Here is a 23,183-nt window from a genome sequence, read left to right on the forward strand (position 1 = left end):
ATTTTTAGGTCATATTTTTAGGTCAGGGTTACCAGGAAGATAGAGACTGAACTCCTCACTACTGTCATAATATTTCTTCTTGCTGCTGTTACTTTAAAAATAGAAAAGGTACGTGTCCCCTTTCCTCTTTAGCTCACCCTGGATCTCAGCTCTTTGAAGACTTTACACAGCAGTGATTCTATGCTTCTGCTTTCATGTTCTCTCCCTCTCCCTCTCTCTCTTCCTTTCCCTCTCCCTTTCCCTTTCCCTTTCCCTTCCCCTCCTCCTCCCCTCCCCCTCCCCCCTCTCTCTGTGGGTCTACTCCCTAGCTGTTGAGCATGCTCAATTCAGCACATGCACACCACCCTGTCTGTTTTTGGCCACCCTGTCTCCATTCCTCCTTTGAGATAAAGAATGGTGTGTGTGTGTGTGTGTATTCTCAGTGAGGCAATGGGGCTCCTGGAGAGGCATTCTTATAGAGGAGCAATGATAGTTAGCATTAATTGTTAATGTGACAGAATCTAGAATCACCTGGGTTGATATGGGTCTCTGGAAATACCTGTGAGAGATTATCTTGATCAAGTTGACTGATGTGAGAAGATCAATCTTAATTATGGATGGGACAATTCCCTGGGCAGAGGAGCCCTGCTGAATGAAGTGGGGGAAGTGAGCTGAGCATTAGCATACATCTGTTGCTCTCTGCTTCCAGGCTAGGAACACACTGTGACCAGCTGCCTCACGCTCCCAGTGCCTTGGCTTCATTGCCACAGTGGGCTATGTCCTAGAACTGTGAGCTAGAATAAACCATTTACCTCCCAAGCTGCTTTCTTTAGAGTATTTTATCACAGCAACAGGAAAAGAAATGAATACAGGAGCTAAGTGCTTCCTACCAAGGAAGTAGCAGCGTGACATCAGGGAGTGTTGTGTTGCCTGGCTCTTGCCTTGCAGGAGGCAAGCCAGGTTTTCAAGGTCAGCTTCCATTGGTGCTCTCTGCAGTCTCCCTATACACTGCCGTTTAGCTTAGCTTAAGCAAAATTAACAAGGCAAGATATGGCATATTAAAAACCAATGAAAGAGAACAAAACCTACTAAAATAAAAACAACTTTCTTGACTCCCATCTTTCTTTCCAGTGACATCTATCTTCTCTCCTTTGTGACCATGCTCTAGTTGACTAGGTATATACCTTCTCAGTGTCTCCTCTCTGCCCACCCTGGAGTGTCTGTCTCTAGCACTTCTCTGAAGAATATTCTTGAGCTGCCCTTGGTCACTGTTTTCTTCTATGCTGTCTAGTTTCCAGTCCTTGCTGCTTGGTTTCTCATAGCTGGGCCCCTAAGCCCTCTTCTCACTCATCTCTTCTCTGAAGATCTTATCCTTGAGTCACCTCTGTGTCTGTGATGCTCACAGCTCCCAAGAAACTCCTGCTACTCTTCTGAGTGATACCAATGTCTCACCGGGCCCACTATGAACTTCTGAGACCATTTCATGACTGCTCCTCTCTGCAAATAATACTTGGTCCATATGATTATCAAGCCAGGCACACCGCTCCATACCATAATGCTCTACAAAGTCTAATTTGTTCCTTACTCTTAACAGATATAACTTGTACCTTTAGAGCCTAGCACAGGGGTGGGGTGGTGGTGGTTGGTAAACATGTGATCACACGATCACCTGAGTGACAGCAGCAAGAACATTGCACAGAACACTTTCACAACTGGAGCCTCCCCACAGCCCATAAGATAGGGAGGTAATTATCATCGATTATCAGATGAAGAAACCAATTCCCAGAGAGATGAACAGTCTTGCCTGGGTGTGGGATCACAGGGTAAATGAGTATGTTGGAAGTTAGATAGGAATTGTTATCTAAGTTCCTCCTATCCCAGGCGCTCCCTGAGTCACTACTATAGCCAGGGGAGCCCCTTGCCAAGCCATGGAGCCAGTGAGCCAAGAAGCTAAGAGCAAGGTGATGTTCACAGGTCCTGGTGCCATGGTCCAGTCAGACCATGCCTGTGTGTATCCAGTATGACAGATATCTATTGACATCCAATCCTGAGTAGGTTTCCTTGGGGCATAGATGGCAAGTTTCTGTTTGGGATGCCCTGGTAGGTAGAAGCCCTGAGTTTGGGGTTTGGGTCTCCTCTCAGTGTAGCCACATTTACCTCATCCCTTGTTGCAAGTGACTTCTGTGGGAAGGGAATATGAAGATGAAAAAACTAGTAATTTCTGGGAGGGACAGGCGTTGGTTAGTGTCTCGAGTACAGAAATCTAATATAGACTCTTTGGGCAGGATTCTTCAGGCAGGCTGTGAGTAGTGAGGAAACAAGAACCTGAGGCCCCTACTTGGATACCCAGTGGGCTGTGACCAGTTGCACAGTGGCTGGCTAGACCCAACCAGTGCTGATCTGGCTCCATCTTAAAGCCTGGGTACCCGTGGCTGCAGGAGCAGCACTTCCACAGGCCTGTGCAGCCCTGTCAGAGTGCTCAGCTTTTCCAGGATGGCTGTCTTCCCAAACTGGTGAAAATGTTCTGTGACCCTGCTGGGAAGGGGTGATGGGAAAATCCAGGCCTTTCTGAGAAGATAGTGATGCTGTAACCAGGGGAGAGACAAAGATGGTGTTGGCTCCCCATAACTGCATGGAAAGAGTGTAGACAACCCTAGGCAGGCTGGGGCCCCAGGGCTACTATCAACAAAGGATTATGACACTGGGACTCAATTCTCTGAGACGGGACTCTGAAGAGACCCAGGCTCCTTAGCCCTGGGTACCTGGGTACCCAGGTATCAGGAATTCCTTGATGGTGGAGGTAGACTGGGTCTGGTCAGATCTGGGTGGGATGGCTTCCTGTTCTGTGTGTCTGAAGATGTTGGAGGAATGTTTTGGGGCTCCTAGGCTTTCCATGGGACCAGGCAATCCCAGAATCTGTAGAGCTTTTAGGAAGGGACAAGGTGGGATCAAGGGAGGAAATATCAGAGCTGCAGGGAATGATAGGAAAATAATTCAGGCTCCAGTGAGGTCTCTCCCCACCGGGAGTCACTGAGCATGTCAGCTCTTTGCATCCCTGAGGTAGGCTGGGAAACCGAAGGCCTCTTGTGGGGTTGGGTCAGAGGGCAAGAGTGGAAATGGTCCTGGAAGTGGATGGATTGACAGGTTATCAAGAATATAGACCTTGAAGGACATGGCTGAGGATATGACTTTGGTACTATGAAGCTGGGCAGGTGTTCCCAGGACCACACTGGAATCATAAGCCTCAAGAACTGGATCAAGCTTGGATTTTTCCTTGAGGTGAGTGTAGAGATGAGAGCATAGCACTGTTGGATCCAGCAGGTCTGAAGAGTTCCTAACAGGCAGCTGTAGAACTATACAAGGCCTCTAGAGAGCAGGACTAGGGAAAGATCTCTAGAGGTGGGTGGGAGGCCCAAGAATTGTGAGAGGTGGGGCAGGATGACAAAGGACATGGGGAGCAGGGCCACAGGGAATGGTCAGTAGATTCTGGTGCCAGAGGGAGGAATTGACAATCTCTAAGAAAGTGTATTTGGGGCCTGGGGGATTTGCCGGAGCTAGCCATGCAAGGCAAGGTGGGGCACGGAGGGACTGGGGCAGGACGATGGCGCTCTTTAGAAATAGGAGATTGGAACACACCCGATGGTTGTGTGGGGAAGGTTGCAAAGATGGATGATCCCACAGTGAGGAAACAGCCTGTGGGGGAAGGGTCGAGAAGGGGGCTGGGCGGTCTTGGGGGCGGGGCCTAAGGGAATGGCATGGGCGGGGCCGAGACGGGGGCGGGGCCGGGACGCAAAGGCGTGAAGAGGCGGGGCGCGCCTAGGTGAGCCAGTCGCCCCCATCAAACCCCCAGCGCCCCTGCTCCGGGTACCGGTGCCAGCTTCCCCTCCTGACCCTTGACAGCGCGGGCTCCGAGGCTGGCTGCACCGCGGCGGGGCTAGATTCAGTGCGGCTCCATCTTGGCGCCGGGCACCTGTGGCGACCGCAGGAGCAGCGCTTCCGCCGGCCTGTGCGGCCCTGGAGGCGACAGGGTGAGAGGCTGGCTCTACAAGAGCCGTGGTGGGTGCTGGGGTGGTGTGGGCGGTGCCGCTCCTTCCTGAACCCCGAACCCCTTTCTCACCACTGTCTGCGCCGCATTCCTCCGCACGGTCGCCTCTCCTTGCCTTCTCCGGTCTTCTTTTCCACGTCCACTTTGCTCAGCCTATGGGTTTTGTTTTTGTTTTTCTCTGTCCGGGACCCGAGCCCATCTGCTTCCACCCCGTCTCCCTTTGCTTCTTCCCTCCCAGGTTCGCCTCTCTTCCATCCACATCCCCCACCCTGTCCTCTGTTGCCAACACCCCGCCCTCTTCTGCCCTGGAGCATCCCTACCAGGGAGCTCTCTTCCCCACATCCTTTGAGTCTTTGTCCTGGAAAGGTCTGTAGCCTAGTTCCCAGGCTTGTGTTGTGTACTTCTCCCTAAGACCCCCGTGGGCTTTGCTCTGGAGATACGGGGAAGGGAGCCCTGGCCAGGAAGGCTGCGTGGTGTGTGGTGCGTTCAGGCCTTTGCCCGCAGCAGGGCCGGCCTGTGTTTGGCAATGCGGAGTGCTGCTGTGTGAATGAACGTTCTTTCTTGCAGGTTCCCACTGTAAACCGGCCTTTGGGGTGACCACAGTGAGGCGTGTTTCCATGCTAAGGCACTGTGCTGGGGAGTGCAGGTAGAATCATAGTGGCCCTTGGGCTGCTTTCCTGCTGTTGCAGCAGACCCTGAGACTCAATTCAGCCCACTGTTAGCACCTGAGGGAGTGAGCAAACCCTCACAGGGCTCAGGCCCTGTAACTCTTAGGGGTTCTGGGACTCTTAGGGGTTTCTCTCTGTGGTGAGCAGGGTGGCACCTTGGAGCTTGTTGTCTCACGCATACCTCTTTCCTGGCATTTCTCTGCCTTTAGGTTTTATGCCATCTCGATGAGGTTAGAGGCTATGAGGGGCTGATTTTACCCTCAGAACTGCAACCCCGTTTTAGGGATGTCTCCTTTCAGCTTGAGTGTTCCTGTTAAGCCCTTTATTTGCTCTGGGATGATCAAACCACTTGCTGTAGGTGGCCACACCCCTCTATACAAGGGATTTGAGGTATTTGTAGGGGATATCCCTGCCTGGTCCTTTCAACTTCCTTATGTTAACACCGTGACTAGTCCTGATTCTCCCCCCCCCCGCCCCTTCCTTTGTGGACTTGCTTGCCTTTTTGTGGTTTTCTGGACACAGAGGTTGCCATGTAAGCACTTACCTGCTGCTTAAGAGAGTACTTACACGGATGACTTAGTGTGGTCTGAGATGGGCCCCTTAGAAACCTTCCTGGGTCCACCCCAAAGGTATGGGCTCCTCATTTGGGGAGAGAATCAGAATTTCTAACCCAGTGGAGCCAGATGTCTAAGGCTTGGGCTAGTTTGGAAGCTTCTGAAAACTTGAGGGTGCTTCCTCGAAATGACATTGACAGTTGCTGCATGTGACAGTGGTTGATTCTCTAGTTGTCGACAGTAGAACCCGAGGACGGTGGACACATGGTGTCATCCACAGCCATCTCAACTTTTGCATTAAGTGAGGTGGGAGAAAGAACATTAAGGTACTACTCAACACTAATGCTCTTGGATACTTCTGTGTGTCTGCCTTTTGTGTGGTGCTAAGACGTCTTCCCAGGAGAGCGTGTCTGCATGTGGATGTGAACACATGAGAATGGATGTTTGATCCTTTGGAGCTGAAGTTGCAGATAGTTGACAGCCGCCCAACGTGACTGTCTGTGTAAGAGCAGTACGTGCTGTCAACCACTGAGCTCTCTCTCCAGCCCCATCCCAGGGTCTCTTTTGGGTAAAACTAGAACCTGCCCATGACTGCATGGCTTTCTAGGCATGTGGCATGTACACCACAGCTTTGTGTGTATGCATGGCCTACCAGATGAAGGTTTCAAATGGGCCCTGGGAAACTTACGGGTGGGGATGGGGGCACTGGGGAAACTGATGACATCACAGGATAGGATGAAGGGAACAAGACTTGGAAGATGAAGCTTACCTGTGGGGTGTCTTGGTGGCTTCCTGTCTTTGCTTCTAGCATTTTCCCAGTGCTAGTTCCTACAACACTGTAGTCTCAAGTCACAAGGATGGAGGGGTAAGATGATGACATCATGCCATTGAGTTCAGCCTTTCTGGCCACCTAGTGGGGTTAGGGCTTACTTCAGTTTTGTAGAATGAGTACAGTGAGGCTCACAGAAACCTAAGAGCAGATGTGCAGCAGGAGGAAGAGACAGATTTGGGGGCAGAACCTCTCTTTCCTCCCCACCCTGGAACTCCATCTCCTCAGCCTAGCCCAATGTGTTGGTGACAAGGAGCCGGAACTCCCCGCACCCCTCATGTGCCAGGGGTTACCTAGAATTGCTTCCCTTGGAGCCCTCCTAGCCCTGGGGATGGTAAGGCCCTCCAAATGCATGGTGCTGAAAACTTGGGGGTACTTCTTCAAAATGACGTTGATACTTGCTGCCTGTGAGCCAAAGGATCAAATGCACACACACATTGTAAGAGGTCATTTACATACATGTCACAGTGTGGTCTGGAGTAGATAAGGTAACTGTATTGATACATAGCCTCCCACTGGGGTCTCTGTGGTCACTGATCTCTCTGGGAGATGGCTAGCTTTGGGCACTGGGCAGTGTCTAGGGAGGCAGGTATAAAACTGTTCTCCTGCTAATGGCTTCTCATAGGTCTTGTTGGGGGTTGGGGTACCCTTATTTTACCTCCTATTTCCTCTGGGGGCCAAGGGACTGGCCTGTTCTTTATATATTTTCTGTTCCCTAGGAGAATCCTAGTAGGTCTCACCCTCAGGGCTGTGTAGATTTTCTGTTAGGGTTTCCTCAGGGCTCTTAGACTCCCACTGGGTGATTGTCTCCCTGCCAAGGATAACTTGGTGCTCACAGAAATTTCAGTCTGGAGATGTCTTTCTGCCCTCTTTATTCCATGCAGCCTAAGAATTGGGTGAGGTGGGTGGGTGGGTGAGTGTCATGCTTAACTCCCACTCATTTGTCCCATCGGCAAGCCATGAACATCATCGGGAGTGACAGAGGAAGGGATAGGTCCTGGAACTCCAGGTGATTACAGTAGTCAGGTCAGAGATCTGCATGCTGCTCTGAGGGGCAGAGGGCTTCATATCTATATACTCATGGGCCTGATTCCTGATGGAGCCATTGGCTGGCTCTGTGCCCTTGGTCAGACCACTAAGCTGCTGAGCTGTGACCTCATTTGTAGAATGGGGATGATGGATTACATCACCAGGTCGCCGTGACAGTGGAATGAGACAGTGTTTGCAAAGGATATGGCCTGAGCCTGCAGCATTCAAAGCTCTTATTGTCAACATTGCAACTGCCATTAGCTTTCAGGCTTTCACCTGATTGGTGGTGTTCGAGCTCTCTGAGGGCAGCAGTGGGATAGAGTTCTTTCTTTGCCACTCATCCAGTCTGGCTTTGGATTCGAGGGACAGCTGGTTAAGGATACTCCTTACCCAATTGGCTGTGTTCAAAGTGGCATGGCCCATTACAGTGACCATTAGCCAGCTATATGTGGCCAGTTATTTAAATTGTTGATTGGAAATTAAGTTTCTTGCTCACAGTATTCGCTTGACAGATAATACTGGTACTAACACAGGTAATATTGACTAGTGCCCGGCACACTGCACAGGACAAAGGTTCAGCATTTCTATCAAAGCAGGCAGTTGTGCTGGACCAGACTCTGCCCTTAGTCTTTAAAACTCTCCCCACTCTCCTGACCGTGTCAGGGAGATGCTTCTAACAGAAATGGAGTCCACCAGCCCTTGCTACATTCCATTTTGGGCGGCCTTGTTCCTGGCCAGGGTGGTTGGTTTCCTGTCAGTCTTTATCAGCCAAAGGTAGGTGGGGAGGATGAAGATTGCTTAAACCAAAACTCTTGCCTTTGAATCTGCCTCTCCAGCCCATCCTGCCGGTCCGACAGGGAGTCCCTAGGTGATCTTCCCCATTATCCAGGGCTGGGCTGGCAGAGTCATCCTGACCCTCTGGCCCTGCCCATGTCCCAGCCTGCCTGTCACTTTTGTGTGTCACCTGACCACTTGTTCCTTCTGGGCACTTTCTCCCTCTCCCTCCAGCCTTGGCCTCCATGAGAATTCTCCAGAAAGTTTTTCCTTACCATCCCCGTGAGTTCCTTGCCTTGGCAGGGCCTTTCCTCGGACTGAGCTCTGGGCACTCTTCCATGGCCTTGCTTTTTAAGTTCATTCTCTCTGTCGGCCATGCAGCAGCTATCCTCTGAATGCCAGCTGCATGCCATGCAGCAGTTGAGTGCCGGCTGCATGTCAGGGCGAGGTGCTGACCTGACAAGAAGGGGCAGGCTATAGTCCTGACTCTGCTAATTTCAGGGGAAGGGAATAGGGGCTGAGGGTCAGCCTGTTCTGTCCCAGCAACATGGTGCTGAGCCAAGGATAGAGGCAGCCTAGGTGGGCCAGCCGGGGAAAGGTTCTCAGGAGGAGGTGGTGTGGTGGAAAGGGGGCGGTGGGTTTGGTGCTGAAGTAGGCATACTGGGAAGAGAGAGTCGATATTTTGCAGAGGGTATGTCTGATTTTTGCCATTGGGTGTTTTTCCCCCACTGCTGGATGGTTACCCCCAGGCACAGTCAGAACTAAATGATTCCCATATTGCCAGCTGCAGCAGCCAGCAAGGCCCTAGGAAATGGCTGTGGATGCACAAAGAAATGCTGGGCGAGGCTTGCCATTAAGGGCTGATAGCAGTGTCTCCTTGGGCATAAGGTGAGAGTCAGGAACCTTAAAAGAAAATCTGAGACGTGTTACAGTTCAGTAGGTTAGGCTAGAGAGGACAGGACAAGGGCATAAGAAAACCAGGAAACTTCTCAGCATACCCAGTATTTATTTCTTCCTTACCCCACAAACCTTAGAGCCCCAAGTCTGTACCCAGGAGGCCCCACTCCCTGTTAAGGTGGAGGCTGACAGTCCCAGGAATACTTAGCTGTGCTGGCTTATAAAGTCTGCTATCTTTCTGTGATGAGTGACAGAGAGCTGCTTTCCCAAAGCCCCTCCTCAGAATGCCACACTTGGCCTTTTCCCCCAGGTTCCTCCCCAGAAACCACACCTATCTCATAAATATGGCCAACAACTGGCATAGTGGTGGTCTCCAGGGCTATTTCTGGGGTAGCGATTATTAGATATTTTCAGGGTTATCTATGCATCACGTGGGATACATAGATTTGAGGTGTCTGATAGGTGTCTTATCACTGACAATCTTAGGGCTCCGTTCAGTTAGGCAGGCCGGGACCAAGGCTGGAAGAATGCAGCTGAGGTGCCAGCACCCAGCTCGGCTTCACTCACTTCTTTTTCTCTCTCGTAGGCAGCCATGAGTTCTAACTACCCTGAACCAGGTGCCCGGGATCCCCAGAGTCCCCGTCCACAGGCCCTGTCCCAGAGCTCTTCCAGCTTGCTGTGTGAAGGCCGGGAGCAGAGGCCAGAGCTTCGCAAGAGTGCCAGCAGCACCGTATGGCGGGCCCAGCAGGGTGAGGCCAGTTCTAGTCCCCGGACTCTGCAGGAGGAGGGGTGCCAGACTGAGAGCATGGAGCAAGCACAGACCGCAAGCGCTCCATCACAGGCTGGTGCTGGAGGTCACTGGAGGAGCAGCACTGTTGGTAATGTGTCTACCATGGGCGTCGGTGACCTGTGTCGCCTACGGGCCCCCAGCGTGGCAGCTGTGCAGAGGAGCCACTCGGACTTGGTTCATAGTACCCAGACCCGGGGGCATGGCAGTGTTCAGAAGCCCAGTCTGAGCTGTTCTGCCCTTGGCAGCTCACCTGTTCACAGGGCTCAGCTGCAGCCCGGCAGTGTTGCTGGCCAAGGTGGCCAGACCCCTGCACTCCTGCAGAGTGACTTGGCTCCAGAGGATGGGGCTTCTAAGTCAGCCTGCATGTTGGGGGAGAGTCAGGTATGGGTGCCAACGGTAGAACTGGAAGATACAACTGGTCTTCTCCCTAGCAGTCCCCAGGGTGAGCCCAAAACTACTGGACAGCCATCTACCACTTCCTGCCATGCTCTGCCTCCAGCAGCTCTGCTCTGCACTCTGGGGGAGGCTGTAGCTGGTAGCTGCTGCCATGCCCTGCCTGCCAAAGGCATCCTGGCCTTTCCCAAATTGGTGGCATCAGTGAGTGAGTCTGGGTTGCAGGCTCAGTGTGGGATGAAATTCCACTGTAAGTTGTCTGGGGGAATTTCTGGGCACCCTCACTGCTGTGTCCACCCTTGGGGGCCTACAGGGCTAGCCACAGAGTCTGGCTCCAGGACTAGAGATGTGTGGACTATGACCTCAGCCACTGATTTGGCTCTGGGTGTGGCATCAGCCCAGGATGCTGGGGTTCAGGCGGCTCCAGTGGCAGCCTGCAAGGCTGTGGCTACCAGCCCATCCCTGGAAGCACCTGAGACTCTGAACATATTCCCAGAGGTAATGCTGGGGTCCAGCCTAGAAGAGGCAGCATCACCTGTGAGGGATGTACGATGGGACGCCGAGGGCATGACGTGGGAGGTATATGGAGCCTCTGTGGACCCCGAGGTGCTGGGCATTGCCATCCAGAAGCACCTGGAGATGCAGTTTGAGCAGCTGCAGCAGGCACCAGCCAGTGAGGACAGCCTGTCTACGGAGGGCCGGAGGGGCCCCCTGAGGGCTGTCATGCAGTCACTGAGGCGCCCCAGCTGCTGTGGCTGCTCCGGAGCTGCTCCAGAGTGAGGACTTGTGACCCTGAAACTGGCCACGACTCTAGACTTGGTCCTAGGCCAGTGAGAGGCAAAGTGGAGACTCCATGTCACCGAAACCCACCCTCTAACTTGAATACCAGCCTTGCTTGGGCTTGTGGTTCCATGCAGCTGGGCTGTCTTTTAAGGGCTTGATTCCCAAGAGCCACTTCTCTATCCGTTCTGGGCTCTGAACTTTGGGATAGGGATTTTGCACTGCACAGAAGTGAAATCCTGATTTCTTTCCTGTAAAAGTATTTAACCTTTTGTTTAGTCTGTCCTACAGATCTTTGCCGTCACTCCCCTGGGACACTTGGTGGTTTTATTTTTAATAGAATTGCTAGGAACTAATGAATTTTGACATTATACAGGAGGCCCTGGGTGGTGGGGATTGCCCCAGTCTTTAGAGAACTGGCCTTAGCAGAGGCCTCCTGCACACCACATACTGGGCTCGTCACCTAACCTCGTTGAGGTTCCTCCTTTTTACCCCAATTTCCAGATGTCACAGCAGAAGTCTTGCAAAGATCTAGCTTCAGAGCTCTGAGGTAGTTCAATATAGAATGAAAGGCTTAGCGCCTTGGGCTAGCCCAGCCCTAATGTTGGCCTGTGACACACACCTGGGCCAGCTCAGTGTAGGTGGGGACAGGGAGGACTAACTGAGTGCACATTCTCTGCCAGGTTCTGGGGACCTGTGAGACACAGCCTCTGCCCATGAAGTGTGGACACCTGACCATTACAGAAGGGCTACTTGTATCCTTGGAGGGATTTTCCAAAAGCCTGCCCCTGCAGCTCACTGTGCCAGGCTCCCAGCCTCAGGAAGTAGAGAACAAGTGCCCGCCTATCCCTGAATGTATTGCAGTGCTCGAAAGGGTGCCATTATTGCCCCACTCCATAGGTTTTTATCCTAGCTGGTGCAGTTCTTCTGGGAGGGAGCCTAGCTTTGGTGGTGGAGGTTCTGGGTTTGAGGCTCCTACCTGGTAGGAAATGGCTAGAACTGAGTGGCTCTGAATGTCAGGGTTAGAAATGGCCTGTGTGTGTTAGGAATGCCCTAGCATGGGCTGGGCAGTGGGGACCAGTAGATACGGGAGGGGAGAGGGGACACAGAGCCTTTCCCTGCATGGTTTTATTAACCAAGGGCTTCTTAAGGCCCAGGAGGATGGGAGTAGTCTGCGGAAGACCCTAAGCTCCTGGGCTACAGCTCCTCAAGTCATACGTGTGAGAGAACTCCAGGGTCAGGTAGACTCAGGGCTTCAGGCCTGTGTTACTGTAGGATTGAAACTCTAATAGACTGTGCAAGGGGAGGCTGAGGGCACTCTTGGGACTCCAGGGACTGAAAGATGACTTGTCTGCCCTGTCAGCAAGGTCCTGCTGCTGCTGGGCTAGGGAAACTGTAACAGAGGCCTTTGGTATGCAGCAGAAATGGCATATCAGTGAGTCAAAGAAACAAGGCAAGATAGGCTCTCTCCAGGTGAGAAGCCTCATAGTAGGGTAGTCTTACTGGGACTATACCTTTCCCAGGGATCAAGCACACTCCTTACAGACACAGCATGTCTGAATATTTGTGTGTTACAAGACAAGTACCTGTGCTCTGGTATATGGCATATGGTCACTTAATCTTCTTGTACATGGCTACCAGCAGCCCAGCCTTGGAACCTGAATGGGAGTGAGCAAATGCCTACGGGGACATGGGTCAATGGCACCTTCACACTGGGTCACAGCTCAGAAGGCTCTTGACACAGAGGATCTGCACAGGTGGGTGGAGTGGGGACAGCACACTTTCTGGAATGTGATGAACCACTGTTGGACAGGGACCACTGGATGTTCATCAGCTGGGAGGCTGGCTTAGTGGCCTGTGGCGAGCATTGTGGGATCTGCAGAAGGTGGGGACAGTCCCATACCCATGTGTGTAGTCTATTCCATGAGAAGAAAGTCAAGGAGGTGGAGATTCTTTCGTTTGAGGCAGGAGGACAGTGAGGTCACTTTCTGGGACAAACGAGCGCGGTTGGGCAGTCTCAGGAGGTCCACGTGAAGGACAACACACCACAGGGCTTGCCTGGTAACAGTGGAACCTACTGCACGAAGACCTTCTCCTCTGCCACATTCAGGTCTCAAGTTCTTTGTTGGGCAGATTGTGCCAACCTGCATTTCCCATGATATACCTGTTACCCAGATGAAAGCCGGGCTGGGCCCATTGTAGGTCAGGATGGACCACCCACCCACCAACTTAGCTTCATCCTGATTGATAAACATTTGTATGATGGCGGTAGAACTGAGCCTGGCCTGTGTGTTGGTTGGAACACCTAGGACACCCAGTAGCTGAGCTGTACAGCCTCTGTTCTCAGGTCTGCCCATGGTGCCTGTGACTTGATTTCTGAATTAGACACATTCCTATTCCCTATCAGGCCCCTCTGGCTAAGGCCTGACTTGAGTTCTGGCCCAGGGGCTGTTGAACAAGGTCGCTGACTTTCTTACTGATTTCTACTCTGGATCTCTGGCTGGACACTTGAGGGTCCCTTTTGGAGGTGATGGATCTCACTGTATATGTTTGTTTTATTTTGAATGAAAGATAAATACAAGTTGAGAGATCAGAGTTTTAACAGGCCTTGGCAGAAAGGGGACATGGCTTGTTTTGTTTCCTTTGTTTTAGTAAGTTCTGTACTCTGAGGCATAAGCCCTAGAGTCCAAGGGCTCTGCATCCTGGCAGGTTTTTCCTTCTGTCTTCTGAGGCCACCCCTTCTGTCTATTCATTCTCCTTTTGAGCATCTTGAGTCTAGGACAGATGAAGTCTGGCTTTCTGGAGCTTACTATCCCCAAGACTGCCTTTCTATAGGCAACACACAAGAGTATATCCCTTGTCTGGTTCCAGGCTGCCAACACCATCTTAGGGGACCACTTCAAATGTAGGCTTCTTACCTGCTGGCAGTCACAGTGCTGGGGAGAGAAGCAGAGAAGAGTCCTCTTTCCCTATGATGTCACCTGTTTGGGTCTCTGTCTCCTGGACATGTTAGATTATTGTCAGTGGCTGAACTGGACCCTCCCTATGTAGGTTCTAATGCTTTGGGCTTGGGATGGGCCACCATAGTCTATGTGTCTAGAGCTGGGCATTGAGTTCTGGATTCACATTGGTGTTCATAAACTCTTGGGCAAGACACCAGCCCTGAAGACTTGCAGCTTCTTCAGTTCTAAAATTGATTTGAATCCGTATTTTAGCTTTGGCTTGTGAGAATGAAGTTTCATAACCCATCTAAAGCCTCGGGCTCCACTTAGTGCTGGCCTCGAGTGCTGGTGTTGCCCAGTGTTTCCTAGCCACAGGAGGGGACTTGGCTGCCACCACAGTCCACATGGCATTCCCCTAATGTCCCTTCTTTAGAGCCTCATCCCAGCCTCTTCACCTCCAGTTTTGTGCCCTTTATAGGCATGTGCCTTCTGGCTGGGAGCCTCTGAAACCATAGCCCTAGAGCCAGGGAGAGGAGGATATCCCCTCCCTACCAGTCCACTGAGGTGAGGAGAACAGGATAGTGAAGGACAGAAACCAAGTGAGGATGCGACTTGAGGCCAATCTAGGCTCTACAGCAGAGTTCAGGCTTCCTAGGGTGGATAGTAGATCCCAGGCACTTTTGCTCAGCAGGCCTCTGTGTTGAGCCCTAGGATCTGTCCCAAAGGGAGTGCTGTGAACCCACAGGCAGAGGCGTTTGTGGCTGCGTCTGTCTGTCACCTAGTACATGCAGCCTGTGGTCCACACGCTGCCCAGGCCTTTTCCTCTGGATACTATTTAGAAGCAATTCTGCCACACTAGTGTACGTGCCAGGAGATCTTGATTAAAGTTGAAGCTTGGCCTCTGTCCACGCTGAATTCCTTCTCGTTTGTCATTTGGCCTGGCCCAGTTTTGTTATCTGAAGCTATGACTAGTCCTTCATGAGTTCTCATCCAACTTGTCAGACAGGGCAGCCACTGCGGAGTCTGAAGTGGGGCTCTGGATTACGGTATTATCATCGCAGTCCTCAGCCCCTCCCCCACAATGCACACCAACATCATGGGCGCGTCATTCATGGGAAATTTGTTAAAATCAGCATCACCTAAACCAGGTCCCAGGACCTTCTTCAGCACAGAAGGAGGCTGGCATGGTCTAACAGGAGTCACTTAGCAGCCCAGCCTCCCTTTCCCTTCTTAGCTGCTTCTGTTTGACACACTGTTCTAGAAGTTTGAGATAAGTAAGCTAAGTGATACCCAAGAGGGTATCCACCTCTCTGAGGAGAAGGGGAGGGGGCAATGGCGGAGGAATTTGTAAGGATGGGACTGGAAGAGAGGAGGGAGGGGATGGTGAGTGGGATTTACATAAAAAAAAAGATTTATTTTCTCTGCCTTCTCATCCTTTGGGGAACAGAGGCCAGCTCCACCTTTGGCCTTGGCATAGCACCTGCTTAGCCTTCATCCCCTAAGGCTGCTGTTCTAGCACACGGTCCCTAACCTGCTATCTTCCTGCTATCTTTCCTTGAGGGTCAGAAAGGAGCCTCTTTAATATCTGTTCTTTAGAAAAGACCTCATTAGAAACATCTTACACTTTGCTCACCTGTTTCTGAGGGAATCCCTAGAGGTACCTGGGAACCATGCTGACCTGTAGGCTTGGGAGAACACAGGATTGGTGAAGGTGCTGTGGTCACATACAAAGAGGTAAGAGCACCAGGAAAAGACGAAGATGTTAAAAAACTGAGCCAGATCACAGCAGCACGGGCTGATGGGATTGAGGCCGATGGGCAGTGTCAGACTCTTACTGCAAGAGCTGAGCATATGTCCCTTCACTCTCCTTGAGCGATGACTCTGCAGGATTCATGCTGAGTCATGGGCCACCCTCCCCCTTGCTGAGAGCCATAGCCGGTGCAGCACGGAGGCAGGTCTGGGCCCTGTAACAGGAGCACTTCAAACAGATATCGTAAAGTCCATCTTTCATGGGCTCCCTTTCTTAGGAAGGAAGATGAATTGGAGGATTGAAGCCGGGCTGTGAGGGGTGTTCAGTTTTAAGGTGTCCACAGACTTGCTTAGTCTGTCCTGGCTGGGGACTTTGCATTTCACAGCATCTTTCTGGAAAAAGACCTACAGTGCCTTTTAAAATTTATTTTGTTTTTTAATTTATTTTATTTTTTTGCATCATGTCTGTGTAGCCAAGGGCAAACTGGCCTCCTACCCTCTCCCACAGATGTTCTTTCTCCAGCATCTCTTTCTCTTTTCTGTCTCAGTTTCTCTTGTCCCTAGAACACTTTGTCTCTCCACTGTCCCTGGAACCCCCTTCAGTTTATGTCAGGGGTCTGTCTTGCCTTGGTCCAGACCTGAGTCTTTCTCTTCCTATGGCCTGGAATATTTCCCCTAGGCCGTGGCTTAGTCTGTGTCTCCTCATCCTTGATTTTTAGGGCCTAGGCCCTTTCCCTCCTATTTTGTTTTTCTTTGGACACACACTAAAAGACCAAGTTTACAAAAACAACTTCTGAGCAGAACCTTAGACAGGTAGCCCTCATTGGGGTCGCTCTGCTGGGTTCCTGTTGCTCTGGGAAATGGAAATTGAAGAAGAAGGAAGTGATTGCCGATGGTCCTGTTGGTGACCACAAGGACTGGGGATGGACAAGAAGGGCATCCTAGGAGCTCTAGGTTTGGTGGGTGTACTTGCTGGCTTAAAGTGCATCTTCTCTTTCGTATGTTCAATATCTTGCTTGGCTTGTAATTAGGTTTTGGGTGTGATTTGAGCCTCTTTGTGGGGTGGGTACAACCACACCATTCTATCTTTGTGCCTTTCCTGTGCAGAACTGGGCTCCTATCCAGTAAGTCAGGACTGGAGACTGGGTCAGAAGATTTCTGATGTTGATACCAGCTGCCCACATCTGCCTCTTAGATCTGAGCAGAGCTGAAGCAAGAAGCCTCTGTAAGGCTGGAACTTTCCATGTGTTCCCCTAGAGCTAACCTGGGATGCTGGAGTCTAGAAGGAAAGAGAAAATTGTCTTCTCACTCCATACTCCTTGTCCTGCCTCCTTGGCACATCTCCCCCACTGTAGCTGTGCATTCCTGTTCCCTTTGTTCTTTGCTCAGTTTTAAACAAAGTCTGGGAAAGGCAATGGGCATAGATGGCATTTTGTATGTAAGCTTCCTGGATGTGATACTTTGGAAGAGTTTCTGGTTTTCTTATGGTAGAATTGGGGACACTGGAGGAGGGGATAGGTTTCTTCTGTGGGTTTCCATTCCTAAAGGCACTGTGCATGGTGAGGTGGACTGTCCTCTGGGCAGGGCAGGAATAGGAAAGTGGTCACAAGTCACTGGCCTGGAAACAGTTCAGAACATTGCTGAGGCCCGAGTCAGCAAGGACAGGCCTGCCTGACTGGAGATGGTTTACTGTTTATATTTTCATTAATTCTGGGTTTAAGATGTTACAATAAAACATTATTTGTCTTAATTACAAGTTTTTTTGGCAAGCCTGTACAGTTGTTTCTTAGCCACTGCTTGGTTTCCAGTTCCAGGGTCTTGAGTCCCCTTAGTTCTATCTTGTTCTGGAACTAGGACTGAAGAGTAGAGGCCGGCTGTCTTTCCAGCCAAAGCTGCAGCTGCTTCACACCATCAGCAGGGTGACCAGATGCCCTCTAGTGGGAAGGTGAGGCACAGCATGAGATCCACCTACCGGGAGAGGCCCCTAGTGGGAGTAGGGAAGTATCAACTATGTTCACTTCCACCCTGAAGGGTGAAACTCCCATGGGTGGTGGAAGGCCTATCTGGGCAGACAGTCATTTCACTGCAACATCCATTTCTAACACTTACTCTCTTCCTGTGGGATTCTGGTCTGATCTGGAGCACAGGTAGAGGACCCAGAGAAGACAAAGGTAGAGAAGGCAGAGCCAGTGCAGCAGCCCACGTCACTGCTGGGAGAGAGGACAACATTCATTCTACAGATGGACTCTGAGTGAGAGTCGGAATGGGAACCTTGCCTGTCCCATCTATCCCTTGTGGTGTGTAGGTCTTTGGCTCAACCTTCAACATGTCACGCCTCAGATGTGCTTGGGTATCTTACCGAAGAAAGTCTCCCCAGGCCTGAGAAAAGGTATGGATCATCAGGACTGTCCCCATTCTGGGCATGTTTGGCTGAAGAGACCAGAGAGAGGGGAATGGTAGTAGGCTAGATGTGAAGGCAAACCACCACTGGTGGTGACTGGAAGAGACAGACAGGGTCTGAAGCTCCTTGTTGGTTGACAGCATCTCTATCTGGAGGTCCAGGCAGTCTGGGGAGCCTGGAGAGGGGTTGGAGAGAGCCTGCTTCTTACAGAGGGAGAGGGACTGAGGGTGTGCATGGGAACAAACGAGAAGTGAATGTGAGCTGGCACCCTGGCTTCTCTGCCTATGTGAGGGGCAGGGTGACTGTCCAGACAAGCAGTGCTCTCACCTGGGGTCACACAGCATCTCAGGTGCTGTCTTAGGATCTCTTGGCTTTGAGTAACTGAATCGCAAACTGAAAGTTACCTGGATGGTTAGAATGTTCCCTTCCCGCTTAAGAATTCAGGAGGTCTCTGGTTCCAGGGTTGGTTCTGTGGCTCAAGACGGAGATCAAGGAGTCAAGTTCTTTCCAGGTATCTGTTCTGCCATCTTTAGGGTCTAAGGACTGGCCTCATGGTCACATGATAGCTGCTGCACTTTCAGGCATCATACTCACATCCAAAGCTGCCACAAGAAGATATTCACACATGTATTTGAAGGATTGAAAATGGGTTCTTAGTCTGGTTCATAAAATCATTTAAAAATGGAACAAAGGAGGATGTTTGAGGACAGTTTTACTAGGTTTTTCGAGGAGGGGAAAAATGGCAGTCAAGCTGTAAGTCTGAGTGGTTGTCAGGAGGGAGATAGAGAAGGGGAGAGATGCCCACAGCAGTTGAGTTAGGCCAGCATGTTTAGCTGTGAGGGTCAGACTAACAGCTGCATGACGGATGTAGGAGGAACAGCTTCAGCGAAAGAGAGAGAAAGCCCAGAGTATCTGGGAACTCATACCTAGGCCTTGTTCAGTATCTGAAAGCAAAAGAAATAGGAGAAGAAGGAGAAGTTATGATTTTACAAGTAACTCAGAAATGTAAGCAGGTTCTAGAGTTGCTGTATAATAAATATTTGGCAAGCATCTGCCCTGAGGGAGAGGCTTCTGGGAGAGACAAGTACATCATCTCATCAAAGGGATAACTTTAGTCTTCTCACCTTAGCTTGTATTCAGGTAAATCAAATTTGGAAAGGGAAGTTAGTGGGTGGTGGTGGGGTGGGGGTGGATCCTTGCCAGATGATTGACAGGCCCAGTTGCCTTAACTCTTAGAAGGAGGAGACGATAGAATATACTGTTGGTCTCTTGTCTTCTGGCCTGGCAAATAGTGATTTCCTTATGACACCTGTGGTTTTGATTTTTTCAAAATGTCATCTAGTGGGACTCATGTGACACTGAGCCTTTTCAGACTGGCTTCTCTCACCTAGTGAGGTGGAGTTGAGCTTCCCCTGGGTCCAGCAGTTTGGAAGCCACCTTGTGACAGCTCCTCTCTCTCACAAATGTTGACTGGCATTCTACTGAGACATTACCTGTGAGTCCCTAGCTAAAGGACTTCCCGGTGTCAGAGTCTGTCATCTGGGAAGTGAGTTTACGCTAAAGGGACACTGGATGAGCACATACCTGCTCCCTACCCGAAGGCTGTCTGTGCATCGAGCTGGCTGTAGGCTTGTGCTGCAAAACCGACCCATCCTCAGAAACAAACTCTCTCTTGCCGTGTGGGCTCTGATTCCTTTCTTCAGAGACTGGGCCTTGCTGCCTTGGGTTGGGTCCTGAGCTCCCCTTGGAGCCTCCACCATGGCTGTTGCCTCTCTGTCTGTCTGTCCATGTCATTTATAACTTTTATCATAAACTCTGTACTTCCCAAGAATCTGTCTTGCTGTGCTTCTTGAATCTCCCTTGGAATCTTTCAGATGGCTCACTTCTTTTTAGTGCTGAGTAGTATTTCAATATATGGACGTACCATGGAGCATCAGTCCTGCTGAAGGATATCTTGTTTGCTGTATGTTTGGACTGTATAAATAAAACGTCTATAGACATCATCATACAGATGCAATAAAAGTCCAGCTCGCTTGGGTAAATTCTTAGGAGCATGATGCTGGATTGAATGGTCAGACTAGGTCCTAGCACTGGAAGAAACACTAATTCAAAGCTGTCTCTCATAGTAGCTGCCCAAATTTGTATTTCCACTAGCAAAGTATGAGAGGTTTATTCCTTGTCTTTTTATTCCTGGTTATTATACAGCTAGGAGCATTAACAAGTGAGTATCAGTGTGTGCAGAATTTTATGGGTCTGTGTGAGACTGTAGAGTAACATTTCAAAAAGATTTTTATCTGCAATGCCTGAAAATACTCAGTTCCATGCCCACATTGATTGCGTGCTACCAAGTTTTAATATTTTGGGAATTTGACAAGTGAAAAATAAAAGGTGTTTCCTGCATTACATCCACTGTGAGAGAATGAGGTGGTACTCTGTCTGGGCAAGGTCCTTTCTCTGGTGACTCTCAAGCTGTGCAATGTTGGCTAAGTGACTGAATGTCTCTGGACTCTTGTCCCTCCACCTGTAAAATGAAGATAGCCATGATCCTTGCCTTGTTAACTGGACTCCAGGACTCAAAGGTATCCATCATGTAAAATGCAAACATGTTTCTGTCTCTAAGTAAGTGGTAAGTTAATGAATATTATTGTGTAATATATATGTTTGTGACAGTTTGGGTTTCTTGGCTTATGATCTGGTGGTTCATAATAATTTCTCATTTTCTCTGGATTATTCTTTTGCATATTAACTGATTAGAGTTCTTTGTATTTTAATAAATTTCATATATACATCATTTGTGTTTTTTATTCAAATGTTTGATTTATCTCTGTCTCTGAACCAGCACAACACGCTTCTCTAGGACATAGCATGTCAAAGCTTACACAGCCCTACATTTCCCACCTGTGGTTTCCTTTTGAGGACAGTCACACCAACCATGTCAATGTAGCTTTCAGTAAGGGAGGGGACTGGCCAAGGCAGCGCAAGCAAGCAAATGGCCTAAGGATATCAGGGAGTTAGGTCCAGTTCAGATCTTCTCCTTGGTTTCTTAGGTTTGGTCTTTACTCTTAGAGAGAGGGGGAGGAATTTAGAATTTATAGGTGTAGGGAGGAAAAGGCGCAAGTCACCAAGATAGGCAGCTTCCACAAGTCTCCCTCCCAGAACCCAGGAGCTTGGGTCCCTTGTTCTGGTAAGTTTGGACTAAGTATAGAGGATTTGAGTTCCTGAGTTTACCTGCTTGATTTCTGATTGAAGAACAGGTGTGTGTGTGTGTGTGTGTGTGCATGCACGCTTAGTATTTTGAGATAGGAATTCACTGTGTAGCCCATAAGACTTTATACTTAAGATCTTCCTGACTTCTGAGTGTTAAAACTAAAACCATGAACCACCAGCTTGGTTCAGTGTGTGTGTGTGATCTTAATCAAGTTTTTCAGCATTAGAATGGAGAATGAGACTTTGAGCTGGTCCAGAACTTAAAGATGATAGTTGGTCTTAGTCATTCAACTTTCTGTTTCACAAGCTTTGGGGACACAGTGCCCCTCAACTTGTGATGGGCTGTGTCCTGATCAACTCATCTATAGCCAAATCTGGCCTAAGAAATGTGTAGAGTATGTTCTTTCTTAAGGGAATAATTGTAGAGGAATTTTAATCCAGCAATATGGCTGCTCTGGCAAGGGATCATATCCAAAGACCTTCTAGGTCTATGTGATCCAGCTGAAATCAGACACACCTTGGATTACAGTATGATCTGGCTGGAATACAGACATGCCCTTAGTATACACCTTAAATCCAAAACAATGAAAGTCAGGTTAATTTGTAGAAGGAAGCAGCCATGTTCAAAAGTGATGTCTTATTGAGTGGCAGACAAAGTGATAAATGAGAGAAAGATTTGACAGAACGAGTCAGAGATAGGATACACCCAACTCTCATGAGAACAGCACAGGAAAGAGAAGCTACTTCAGCAAATATTACAGGAAAGATCACCTGGCTTAAGAGAGCAACAGCAACAGCAGAGATAGATAGATAGATAGATAGATAGATAGATAGATAGATAGATAGATTTTACCAGGGCGCATTACAGAGACAGGTTGCAGGTAAAGATAGAACAAGCCAGAAAATGACAAAGAGCCAGAAGGTTAGAACAGATTGTTGGAGTTAGTTTGAGGCTAAGCAGAGCAATTCAGTGAGAAGTTAAGAGAAGACAGTTTGATTCAGTTAGCTTGGTTTGAGCCAGGGCCAGAACAGGTGAGGTAAACCAGCCATCCGGAGTTCAGAAAGAACTTAGAAAGGATAAGATTATTCAGCAGTAAGCTTCCTAGATGACAGTTACATCTGGTAAATAAGTTACCTTTACAATAATTTAGAACTTTTCCTTCCTTACTCCTTTGTGCACATCTCAGAGATGGGGACATTGGCTCTTAGGTCTGTTCCCCAGCACATATTCTTGAGGACAGTCTTAAAGGAAGCACCAAGTTTTAAAACATCAAATTGCAGCCTACCTGGAGTGGCCTACCAGACCAAAGTTACAGCAAGGAGGAAGTGGAACACTGAAAAGTAGCTCTGAGTACACGTTTGCTCTGCAGATTTGCAGGTCTCCACTCATATCAGGGACGCTCCTCATCTGGAAAAAAGAAATGGGGACTCAAAGTAATGCACATCAAAATTTAAGATCTAGGAACCTGAAAATTTTTCTCCAATTTTGAGCAGGGATTCAGAGTATACTCCTGGGACCCTGATCCCTCTTCGCCACACTTCTGAATTCTGGTTCTGGTCTAGAAGGACCAAGAACTTTTAACCTGGAACTTCCAGTTCAGTCTGTCCCAGGGCTTGTTTGTGGTCACTAGAGTAAGTCCAACCCACACACGGGTCCACAAATTCCAGTGAATCAAGAACTTCAGGAATAGCCTTTGATTATTGAGGAGCAGGAAGTGATAGATACAATATCTCAGTTTCCTCTCCCTGGAATGGGACAACTCCAAGTAAAGGCTTGTTTACAAATCATACAGGTCATTGATAAGCAAAGGTACCTTTGTTTTGTTTTGTTTTGTCCTGTGTCACACATGTATCGTTCAGTAATGCCAGTGGCCTGGACAACTAACCCAGATGTCATTACTAATCCTTCGCCCAGGTTCTGCACAGGGTGATGAGATCAGGGAGGGTAGCCTGAGAGGAGCACTGCCTTCCCTATGCCCTCCGGGGTTTCCCTTCATGGTGACACTGGTTTGCCTCTGGTTAGCCTTTTAAACTTCAGGTTTTCTTATAGTGCCTTTGGATGGATTACCTAGTTAAGGGCCCCCACAATTCAAACAACTAACTACTTCTCTATTCAGGGACAGAGAGGCATTTCTGGACATGATAC

At 49.6% G+C, this 23,183-nt stretch overlaps 1 protein-coding gene across 1 annotated transcript; it reads left to right on the plus strand.

Moving 5' to 3' along the window:
• Nucleotides 1–3,783: 3,783 nt before the first annotated feature.
• Nucleotides 3,784–10,741, plus strand: Gprin2 (G protein regulated inducer of neurite outgrowth 2). Its single transcript, XM_028789091.1, has 2 exons — nucleotides 3,784–4,007; nucleotides 9,362–10,741. The coding sequence occupies exon 2, from the start codon at nucleotides 9,368–9,370 to the stop codon at nucleotides 10,736–10,738; it is 1,371 nt and encodes a 456-aa protein (XP_028644924.1). The 5' UTR covers nucleotides 3,784–4,007; nucleotides 9,362–9,367; the 3' UTR covers nucleotides 10,739–10,741.
• The last annotated feature ends 12,442 nt before the right edge of the window (nucleotides 10,742–23,183 follow it).

The sequence above is a fragment of the Grammomys surdaster genome, unplaced genomic scaffold (genome assembly GCF_004785775.1).
Source record: "Grammomys surdaster isolate TR1022 unplaced genomic scaffold, NIH_TR_1.0 125789, whole genome shotgun sequence".
NCBI classification, from domain to species: domain Eukaryota; kingdom Metazoa; phylum Chordata; class Mammalia; order Rodentia; family Muridae; genus Grammomys; species Grammomys surdaster.

What these genes read in the sequence shown, in the direction of transcription:
- Gprin2 (XM_028789091.1), top strand. Translation starts at nt 9,368, where the DNA reads ATGAGTTCTAACTACCCTGAACCAGGTGCCCGGGATCCCCAGAGTCCC.